Source organism: Chrysochloris asiatica, unplaced genomic scaffold (assembly GCF_000296735.1).
Source record: "Chrysochloris asiatica unplaced genomic scaffold, ChrAsi1.0 scaffold00065, whole genome shotgun sequence".
In the NCBI taxonomy this organism is placed as follows: domain Eukaryota; kingdom Metazoa; phylum Chordata; class Mammalia; order Afrosoricida; family Chrysochloridae; genus Chrysochloris; species Chrysochloris asiatica.
The window spans coordinates 8,203,430-8,215,620 of NW_006408583.1; the positions used below are offsets into that span (position 1 = coordinate 8,203,430).

Below are 12,191 nucleotides of genomic sequence, written 5' to 3' on the forward strand. Positions count from 1 at the left end.
CCCTGAGACCAGAAGAAATAGATGGTGTCCCACCACCACTAATAACCATTCTAATCAGGGTCACAATAGATGAAGCTTAATAAAGGGCTCTGTTGCTATAGGATAAGCAGTAGATTGCTAATAAATAGGTTGGCAGTTCAAACTCACCAGTCGTTTCTCACAAACCTTATACTAGGTTGCTGTGTTTCAGAACCAACTCAATGGCACTTAACCAACCAACCACCAGAAAGGGAGAAAAATGTAGACTAGCACTCAAAATTTTTAAAAAGTTCTACACTTACTGAACTGGTTGAAATTATAGGACTTCCTAAACTATTGTCATGCAATATCCCACAAGCATTGATCTGAAACTACTCCATGACAGTGCATTTTAACTAAATAACAGATTGACTCCTGAAATAAAGAATACTATGCATGAGTACTGCGCACTTTAAAAAGAAAAATCATTTACATGAGACCAAATGGTCAACATTTACTATAAAGTAGGAGTGGGAAACATTTTTTTTCTGCCAAAATTAGTGATAGCATTCTTAGGCTATACAAAATTATCAACTTAAAAATTAGCCGGCTCTATTTGGTCAGAAACTTAATTAACTCACTCCTACATGTGAGTTGGAACCGATTTGACAGCACTTAACAACAAAACAACAACGTGGCTGGAACTGCGATTGCCTAGGCAGGGCCAGACCAAATGATTTTGCGGGTCTTATGGAGTCCTGGTGTAGTGATGTGGGTTAATGCGCCAGACTGCAAAGCCATTTGAACTGCAAGGTCAGTGGTTCAAACTCACCAGCTGCTCCTTGGAAATCCTATACAGGGTCACTATGGGTTGGAACCAACTCGATGGCACTTAACAACAACAACAACATACAGCCCGTGGGCCAGATGCTTCCCACCCCTGCTCTAAAGCAAAAATGAAGGGTAAAGGGATAGAAAACTAGATGACTAGAAGTAAAACATCCAGAAGGGGAATTAATGAGAAGATTAAAACATTGTGAAAGATGTTTCGTGTAGAAATTGTTCAATGGGAATCTAATTTGTTATATAAACTTCACCAAAAAAACCACAATAAAATATTATTGAAAACAAAACAGATTCTTAGATGTTAGACAACCTAAATGACTAAGGTCGCTATATTTTTGTTCTACAATGCTAAGCAAATGGGTTCAAGTGGCATAGGGAGGAGAACAGAAGACATCAGAAGGAAACAGAGTGCTTGATGCACTTTGTTTTCCAAAGGGGATCTACTCTACACTTTTCATTCCACATAAGGAGAAAAGAGAAAACACAGGGGTTTTACATTGTAAAACTTACAAAGTGATGTGAAGGGATAAAAAGAGAATGCCAAGGAGACACAGTATTTGAGAGCCTTTAATAATCCAACAGTAAAGTAATAATACCATGGTAAAGACAGTTAAATGGTGGAAGGATGACACTTGGCTTCTCTCTGGTTGAACAACCTTGATCAGTCACCATAGAAAGCCCTTCATCATAGGAAGCGGAATAGTTAATTTTATGTGTCACCTTGACTAATCTGTGGTGCAAAGTTCAAACACTCATCAAATATTAGTCTAGATGCCATAGATGAAGTCACTGCATTTGATTAAGTCAGCTAGTGTTAAGTGAAGCAGATTGCCCTCCATAAGTAGATGGGCTTCAGCCAATTAGTTGCCGATCTTAAAAGCAAAAAGGGAGCTTTCCCTACAAAGGTATTTTGTCTCCAAACTACAAATAGAAATCTTGCCAGAACTCCTACAGGGGTCTTGTCTCCTGACCTAAGGATTTGGGGACACAAGATGGCAGATGCTGGCTGACCTACAGATTTTAGACTTTTCAGGCACTCATAATAACATGAGCCAATTCCTTACCATCTCTCTCTCTCAATGTTGTTGTTAAGTGCCGCCAAGTCGGTTCTGACTTGTATTGGGTTTCTGAGGAGCAGCTGGTGGTTTTGAACTGTCAACCTTGTGGTTTACAGTCCAGTGCTGATCCACAGCACCACACCAGGAGTCCATTATGTATACATAACATATATGAATATGAAACATAGATGCACATATTGCATATATACATATATGTATGAGGGGCTTCAAAAAGTTAATGGAAAACAGAATAAAGATAAAGGAATTTCCTTTATCTTTATGATCTTTCTGAAGACCCTTTGTATGTGTGTCTGTCTGTTTAATCTGCATATGTTTCTCTAAAGAACCTGTCCATTTCCCTAGGTAATTGCAGCTGCATCTTTAAAATTTTTTGGAAAGATACATATTTTCTATTATAACCCAGAACACACAGACATACACACACACGAGTAAACCAGAAATAAAAGTTTCACAAGTCAATACCTATTTTTAATACCGTAACATTACAGTCTATCCTGTTTCATTTTTTAAAGTAAGGGTTGTGACCCACTGAATTGATTTTCCCAAGTACTAGTTTGTCATGATCCTCAGCTTGAAGAATACCACATATGTGAGAGTATTATATCATGACAGAAGCTATTCTACTGAAGGATAGGCACTGGTCCAAAAGGCTGGTTTGAACTACAAGGTTGGCAGTTCAAACTTCCTAGCCACTCCTTGGAAACTCTACATAGGGTCTCTATGAGTTGGAAATGACTCGACGGCACTTAACAACAATAACAACATGTTCGATAGCTAAATCATCAAGTGCTTTTCTAAAGAATAACTGCTATCTTTCATAAAAGCCAGGTCATTTTAGAAGCCACCGTTGCAGCCTTTCTGTGTATTCAGTGACACAACACACTGGTGTAGTGCTATCCCAGTGTTGGCATTTATGTAGTCACTGTGGATCTTGAGCTTTCTTTGGGAATGCAGATTTTCTAGCATCAAGATACCCCCAGAGACAATCATGCAGACTTAGTTTTGTTTCGTTTCCGATCTGGAGCTGGGAGTTTAATTTATTAAGGCACAGAGCTAGTGGGCTATCACATGATGTTTCCAGAAAGGCCACTGTGAACAAGATTGAAAGAAAGCCTAAGCCAATTTAAGTATTTGTTTCACAAGGATCAGAATCAGTACAGCTGAGCATAAACTCACCTCACAGTACAGCTCTTAGTCAGGAATGGTGGCAAAACACATGTAGGGCAAGTATTCATATAATCATCTTGATGATCAAGATGAACTAATTTCACAGCTATTGATGTTTTCTCTATGAGTAGTCCTTTAATTATTTGAAAAACAAAAAACAAAACAAAACATTTCATTTGTGTCCAAACTGTCCAATGTTGATGGTGGCAACTTTTGATTTGCTAAATAATACTTACAGTTCTTGACTGAATGTAGACTATAGCCATATGTATAATGTATCAGTTAACATTAAACACCAGAAATAAAGACATATAATATTGTTTCTTTATGTTCTTGCCAGATTTGGAAATGCCATCTGTTTGGATAGTTTTTTCTTCAAATCTCTATCCAACCTAAATACATAAATACTGAATACACTTTTTTCAATATTAGAACGTCAGATAGGGGTATGTCTTCTTAGAACATCAAATAGGGATATGTCTTCTCAATGTTTATAATTTTTAGAATTTAAAATGTACTTTTCCAATGCAGTCATCCAAACTCCAAGCAACCCCACTGCCATGAACTCATAGTGACACTGTGTTGTTGTTGTTGTTAATTGCTATCTAGTTGGTTCCGATTATACTGAAGCTGTGTAGGCTTTCTGAGGCGGTACATCTTTGTGGGAGCAGAAAGTTTCACCTTTCTCCTGTGGAGCAGCTGGTGGACTCAAACCACTGATCTTGTGGACAATAGCTTAGTGCTTATCCTACAAACCCACAACACTCCCCAGTGACTCTACATTACAGAGTAAAACAACTGATCCAAAGCGTTTCTGAGACTGTAAATCTTTATGGAAACAGACTGCCTCATCTTTCTCCTGGTGGGTTCAAACTTCACACCTTTCAGTTACTGCAATGCTTAACACACTGCACCACCAGGGATCCTTTAACACCTAAATAGCGGAGGACAAAAGATATCTTCGATAATACTTTTAATAAAATCCTAGCAACTGAAGTCTTAACTTTTTGTTGTTGTTAAGTGTCATGGTCTGGAGTCCTGGTGTTGCACTGTGGGTTAATGCACCAGATTGCAAAGCTGTTTGAACTGCAAGTTTGAAAGTTCAAGCTCACCAGCTGCTCCCCGGAAACCCTATACATGGTCGCTATGGGTCAGAACTGACTCAACGGCACTTCACAACAATAACAACAAGTGTCATCCAGTAAGTTCTGACTTACAGCCACCCTGTACGGGGTTTCCAAGGAGCAGCTGATGAGTTTGAACTGCTGACCTTGTGGTTCAAACCGACCTTGCTCGCATAGCCTAGTGCTCCCATAGCCCCACAAATTAGCAGGTGATAAAATGACATTTTTGAACTTCATGTAGCATAAATATTTGTTTGCTGAATTATAACGTTTTATTTGTGATTTATTTGCCCCTCATCTCAGTAAATTACTCTACCAAATTGTAAAAATCACATCCCTGAGACCATATTAGAAATCCTATACACAACTTACTAGCTTTATGAGACATGTTTTGGCTCATCCCTACAGAATATTCAAGCATGCTAATTTGAGAGAACTTGATAGCAGGAACATTCCAGATTTGTTGATCGATGTTTATGATCAGTTATGCCTTACAGTAGTACTATCATGTAACATTATGTAGGAAGCTTTTGATATTTCAGATTATGAAAGCTGCTGACTCATGAAGAGGAAACATCTAGTTTTTTTGTTTCTTTTAAATCAGCTTTAGAATCTGGTTTGCTGTGAAACTGACCTCAAAAGAGGGCATGCTTAATTGTTAGTGAATGAAACTCAACAGACATACCTTCGGAGTAGACTCAAGTACCAGAATAACCAAATTCTTGCAGGACACAGTGTTTGGACATGTTTCCCAGGGTTACATGGGTTCCACTAGGCCTCATCTGGCACCAACATGGTCTCTAGCTATCACCTGATGTATGAAAGGAACTTCTATGTCTCCTGATATCTGCCAATCCCTGTGGAGGCCTTGGTAAGACAGAAAGGGATAAGACCCAGGCTTTGCTTTTAATAAATTCTCACTCTATTAGAAAAGTCGACATTTTCCTGACCCTAGATCCCACCACTTTTGACTTTATGAAAAATCTAGAAGAATCAGCAGATGTATATTTTCCCTTCTTCTATTTCATGTTTTATTATGTACAGTGATTTTGATCAAACCTCTTACTTGCTCCATATAACACTTTCTCACTGTCAAATAAAATCTTTCATTAAAAAATATTACCATGGAATGTCATATTTTATAGTTTGGAGAAAAATCTAGTCATAGACCACACAACTCTAGAAGCAGTTCAGAATTATTAAAATTATTATTAAAGACTTTCCATTCTGAGGCCTCAGGCTTGCCCTTTCAACTTAGAAGCAGTTAGCTACCTCTCCTTCCCTTTGCCTTCATCATCCCACTCACAAATCCCACTGCACTGTTGATTCTTCCAAACCTCTTCATATTCAAAACATATCACTCATTTACCTCAGGAAATGTCTAATCATTACAACATCCAAAAAAGCTAAAGCAACAGCAACATATCATCCATTTGTTAATCACTTGAGAACACTGTGAATTCCACAAAAACCAATGAACATGTCACTGCTGAGACTATGCTCACCGTAATTGTTAAAGGATGCCACACGTTCAGGAGTTAAAGCTACTAAACCTGTTTCTAATAACAAAGCTTCCTTTCATGTCTAACAGGAAAATGACAACAGAACTTACTTGATAAGTAAGATACATTTGATATTGTTTATCATATAAGAGAGGCCCTTGGGTGGTGTAGTGGTTAATGCACTATGATGTTAAACTAAAGACTAGACAAAGAAAGGCCTGGCAACTAACTTCTGAAAAAAAATCAGTGATGGAGCACAGTTCTATCACACACGGTTGTCATGAGTCAGAGTTGACTTGGCATCAACCGGTTAGCCTGTTATTGTTGTTATGTATTGTTAAGTCGGTTCTAACACAAAGATGCCCTCTACAGGGCTTCCCAGAGCAGCTAGTGGATTTAAAGTGCCGACCTTAGCATTAGCAGTCCAGTTTTTATCTTACAGTACCACATAAAAACTTAGCTAAAGATGGGAGTTCAGAAAACCCAAACATGAGTTTAATTTTCCATACCTTCCCTCCTTCCTTTCCTTTATCTGGATTTGTGAGCAACACAATGCTTTTCATAACCCCAACCGCAAAGTGCAAAAAACTTGCAGCAATGATGGAGAAACTTACGTGCTGCTGAGACACCGTCTCAGGGAGTAGGAGGCCCCTCCGCCACAGGTGCGCGAGCACTCGCTCCATGGGCCCCAAGCATCCCACAAGCCATCTCGGTCCTCCTCAGAGCGTGCGGTCCTGGAGCTCTGTGAGAAAAGAGAGACTTGGTCAGGACCCTGAAACACGAATCCTAAAACGTGGGCAGCGGGTACAGCTGTAGATGGTGGTCCTGCTGGGAATGAACATGCATCAGATGATCAGAGTCCTTATAATTAGATAATGTGTACATGCTAGTTAGGTTACCAGGATTTCAAATGTCAGCAAGGTCATTCAGGGTGGGCATATTCCAGACTAAGACTAGGAAGGAAAGACTGGTGATATACTTTCAAAATTAAAATACAAACACCCATTGCTGCTGAATTGATGCCTACGCATGGTGAACCTGTAAGACAAGGTTGACTGTCCCATAGGGTTTCCAAGGCTGGAATTCCTACAGAAACAGATAGCTATGGCTTTCTCCAACAGAGCGGCTCGTGGGTTTGAAATATTGGTCTTTAGCTTTGAAGCTGAGCGCATAACCACTGCACCACCAAATCTCTTCTTTTTTTGCCCCCAGAAAAAATTAGCCATGAAAACCTACAAAAAAAACAACTACATGCTGGCAGATGAGCCCTAGAGCCTGGGCGGCACTAGAAATATACACAACCTATAAAAATACCATCAAACATACCAGTGATTGTGAAGGTGGTATGGAACTCCACAATATTTCACCTTGCTGTACTTGGGGTCATATGAGGAGGTCTCACAAAGTTTGTGGAAAATTCCAGTATCTTTTGATTCCATTTTTCTGCAAACTCTTTGAAGCCCCCCGAGTACATGGGGGCACCATGGGTTGAAGCCAAGTTGATGGTAACTAACAACAACAACATATGTTTATGGATCCTTGGTAATGAAACAAGACAAGCGATTACACTGAGGGAACAAACAGAAAAGGGTGACTGACACAGGTATTAGGCTTAGAGGAGTCACAATGTGAAGACAAGCTACAAGATGTGACCGAATTGAAGTCACAATGTGAAGACAAGCTACAAGATTTGCCTGCTCTGAAAAGCTCAACACAAGCACACCAGCATTGCTTTCCAAAGTTTAGCACTGTTTCACACAATTGGCAATTTCTTAAATGAAATGATTTCATTCCCAGTTTTGAGATTTTGCTCAGTGGAAGAACCGCATGACATAGCAGAGATTGTCTCTGGACAGATTCGTTGGCTACTTGCAGGTTTCCTAATGAAATCTTCATCGACTGAAAGGAGAATTGTTGCCATATAACAATCTCAATGTTGTACTCTTAAAGTAAGATAAATTTTGTGGTATAAATAATACAGCAGGTCCTGAAGTTACAGACTGTGTCTGGGTTTGGACATGGATTCTGTATTTCATGATACTGTAACAGGAAATGGATCACCTCCCTATTCCTCTATTTCCCATTTTATAATATAATCATGCCACAGCATGCACAAACACACACTCACAACATAAGAGGATTAGCAAAAGAACTTAGCTTACGACAAGTGTCAGAATAAAGCACTTAATGCGTATTAGTTATTATAGTACTATAAATTGAGACTATGCAAGTGTAAACTGATTGCCAATGAGTTGATTCCAACTCATAACTAAATATGGCAAAGTAGAATTGCTCCATAGGGTTTCCAAGGCTACAAATCTTTAAAATGCAGACTGTCACATATTTCTCCCCAGGACTGATGTGTGGGTTTGAACCGCAGACCATTCAGTTTGCAGCCACAATCTTAACAACTGTGACACCGAGGCTTCTCACATAGGTAATACAGTTCTACAAAGTACATTTTGGAACATCTCTTCTGCATAATAAAGTACACGAGGAATCCAATGTGAAAGGTAGCATCATCAAAGATACACATATGACAAATCTAAGATTTCCAAAACTATATTTGGGAAAATCCAAACTGTACATCAAGTGTGCATCTTAAGCAATGTGACAATTCGATTTTCCATTTTAACCATGAGGGGTTAAATGGAAGCATGTGGAACACTGGGCAAGTCTGAGCTACTGAGGTGATGAGAAGATAGTCCCTTATAAAGCCTTTAAGAAATTGAGAAGTAAAGGGACAATCAATCACACAATCAATGCTGCAAATGGTTTTGCTGTTGTTGTTACGTGCCATAGAGTTGGTTCTGACTCATAGCACCCTTATGCAAAACAGAATGAAACAGTGCCAGGTTCTGTTCCATCCTCACTATCCTGTTCAGCTTGAGCTCATTGCTGCTACCACTGTGCCAATCCACATCGTTGGAGGCCGTCCTCTTTTTTTCATTGTCTCTCCACTTTACCAAGCATGAAAGCTTGGTCCATTCCTGACAATATGCCCAAAGCATGAGAGACCAAGTCTTGGCCTCTTGGCTTCTAAGGAGCATTCTGACTGCTCTTCTTCCAACACAGATTTGTTTGTTCTTCTAACAGTCCATGGAACTTTTATTTTTATTTTGATATTTACTATTATTATTGTTACTTTAAATTACGTTTTTCATGTCCCACCGAGTTTACTTGTTGTTGTTGTTGTTAGGTGCCATCGAGTTGGTTCTCACTCATAGCGACCCTATACACAACAGAACAAAGTATGTCCCAGTTCTGTTCTATTCTCACAAGTGCTATTTCTTTTGAACTCACTGTGCCGATCCATCTCATTGGAGATCTTCCTCTTTTTCACTGACCCTCCACTTTACCAAGCATGATTTCCTTCTGCAAAGACTGGTCCCTCCTGATAACATTTCAAAATTATGAGAGATGAAGTCTTATCATCCTGGCTTCGAAGGAGCGCTCCAGCTGTATTTTTTCTAACACAGATATGTTTGTTCCCTGAAACTCCATGATAGCTTTAATATTTTTCTCTAACATCACAACTTAAATTCATTGATTCTTCTATAGTCTACCTTATTCATTGTCCAACTTTTTTTCGTGCATATGGTAGTGGTTGTGTGTTGTGGAGTTGGTTCCGACTCATAGAGACCCTGTATAGAGTTTGTAAGGCTGTAAATTTTGGGGGATCAGAAAACCTCATCTTTCTCCTGTGGAACCATAGGTATTTTCGAACTTCTGACACTGAGGTTAACAACCTGACTTATAACCAGGAGGTTATCAGAACTTCTTCTCATGCATATTGGGCTACTGAAAATACCATGGTTTGGGTCAAGCATACCTCAGTCCTTATACTGATATCATTTTATACTTAGGGTTGTATCATTCAGGCAGGATGGGCCCCTGGAGGGGACAAAGAAGACAGCATTTTCCACTTCCAGAAAATGATCTATTTGGCAGTAAGGTAGTAAGTATAGTGGGCTACAAGTTGAACTGCTTGCTAACTAACCACGGTGTCAAAAGTTTGAATCTACCAGATGCTCTATGGGAGCAAAGTGAGGTTTTCTGCTCCCATAAAGAGATACAGCCTCAAAAGCCCTATACAGAGTCACTACGAGGTGGAACGGACTCCATGTCACACAACCACCCCCAATGGGATCCTTTATAATTCTTCATCATTCCTTTAGAAATCAATTGCTATTGGGTTTTGTTGTCAAATTATGTGTGTTTCTTGCAACTTTTACAAGTTGTGGGACTTAACTGAGAAACCTGGCTTCAGGATGGCATTGCTGGTAAGTGCCATTGAGTCTGTTCCAACTCATAGTAGCCCTGTATAGTTTCTGAGGAGAGCAAGAGTTTTCTGATTGGTGCATGCTTTATTTAGAGTCCTAGAAAAACATTTGGCTGGGAGGTGGGGCACTGTAGTGGCTACATCAGAGACTGTGGCCCTGCTTAGCCTGGGGTAGAACACTGGCCCCATAGCTTTCCCGCTTTGCAATCTTGAGTGCATATATCACCTTTCACATCTTAGTTTTCTTATCAGAAATTGGGGATAATGATGTTTCCTACTTCACTATATCTTGTGAGGATTAAAAAGCACATAATCCCAGTAACCAACCAACCAAACAGTTGCTGTCATGTTGCTTCTGACTCCAAGCAAGCCTTTGCATATGAGGATAGAACTGTGCTCCACAGGGTTTTCAAGGGTTGAGATCTTTTGAAAGTAGATCACCAAGCCTTTGGGTGGATTCAAACTGCCAACCTTTCCATTCAAAGCCGATTGCTTAACTATTTGCATCACTGAGGAACTCCAAAAATGTGCATGTTGTTGTTGTGATTAAGTGCCATCCTGCTGGTTCCAAACCATAGTAACCCTGAATAGAGTTTCCTAAAAGCAGCTGGTGAGCTTGAACCACCAACCTTGTGGTTCAAACTGACTTCACAGTCCAGTGCATTAACCTACAGTGCCACACCAGGACTCCAAAATGCACATAATAAGTGCTATATGTTTTTGTTAAGTACCATTGAGTCAGTTCCTACTCATAGTAACCCTGTATAGGGTTTCTGAGGAACAGTTGTTGAGTTTCAACCGACCTTGTGGTCCAGTGTTTATCTTACAGGGCCACACCAGGAAGCCACACCATCACTATATAAACATTGACTAAGGAACTCTGGTAGCATAGTGGTTACAAATTGGGCTGCTAATCTCAAGGTCTGCAGTTCGAAACTACCAGCTGTTCTATGGGAGAAAGATGAGGCTTTCTGCTCCCATAAAGATTTACAGCTTCGGAAATCCTGTACAGGGTCACTATGAGTTGGAACTGACTCCATGATACTTAACAACAACATACATTCCTGGCGTGGCGCTGTGGGCTAATGCGTCAGACTGCAAAGTTGTTTGAACTGCAAGGTTGGTGGTTCAAGCTCATCAGCTACTCCTTGGAAACCCTATAGAGGGTTGCTATGGGTCGGAATCGACTCGATGGCACTTAACAACAACAACAATGAGCACTGATGGTACAACAGTTAAGCATTAGGCTGTCCAAATCCACCCAGGGACTCTGTGGTAGAAAGACCAGGTGATCTGCTCATGCAAAGACTAGTTTAGGAACCCCAATGGGAGGAGTTCTATTTTGTCATATGAGGTTAGTATGCTCCAAAATAGAGTCAATGGCACCAAACAACACCAAAGGGTTTTCTACTAGTATTATGATTATTAATAAGGCCATCCTTTAAAAGCAGAGGGTAGACTCTGAAAGTTTCCTGCAGGTGAATTGGGAAGGCACTAGAGATTTCTCTACTGAGCTTTCTTGCAACACAGCACATTCCTTAAAACCCCTGGCAGAACCTGCCAGCTACCTGCCATACTGCAGCTGCCTACAGATGTGATCAGCCAGTCACTGTAGGCTCCTACCAAATGTGACACTGAATGGCTAACAGGAACACACTAGTAACCCCCATAACCTGTCTTTCTTAAAGGAAGTATTTATTGAGCACCGAAGCCTAGGTTTAGGATTAATAAAATCAATCTCTAATCACTGCAATATGGGTACTCTGTTCCCAGAGCTTAATTACTGAGGGAAAAAAGGTCCTTTGCCACAATCTCTTCTCCATATGCCTATTAAATTCATTCCCCAGATTTCTAAACATTTACCGAGAACCTCTCGATTGCCCTCTTTGTGACTCTGTGTGGGTAGAAGACTGAATTGCTGAATGAGGTACAATATTTCCTGAAACACTGTTTGGAAGACAAACATATATTTGTATAGTGCAATTCTCCTCACTTCATTTCAATTAAATGCAATTGCAACCAAGTCCAGCACACTACCTGATGCTAGAATTCATGCATTAATTAACATGAGTGAGATGAGTGATTCCAAAGATACTGTCCAATTACTACAACTGCAACAAACACAAAATCACACATGTGGCATTTCCACACAAACTTCATTTTCCTGAAGTCCGAATCCTTGGAGCATTTCACTTGCTGAGTTAAGATATTCACAGAATAATATGTAGTTGTG

At 39.9% G+C, this 12,191-nt stretch overlaps 1 protein-coding gene across 1 annotated transcript in view; it reads right to left on the reverse strand.

The window, feature by feature from the left end:
* LOC102837087 (ADAMTS-like protein 1-like) overlaps positions 1-12,191 on the reverse strand; it is a 262,124-nt gene that overhangs the window by 206,274 nt on the left and 43,659 nt on the right. The window contains exon 2 of the mRNA XM_006864474.1: positions 6,291-6,418. Coding sequence (XP_006864536.1) covers positions 6,291-6,418 — 128 coding nt within the window. The remainder of the gene's footprint in view (positions 1-6,290; positions 6,419-12,191) is intronic.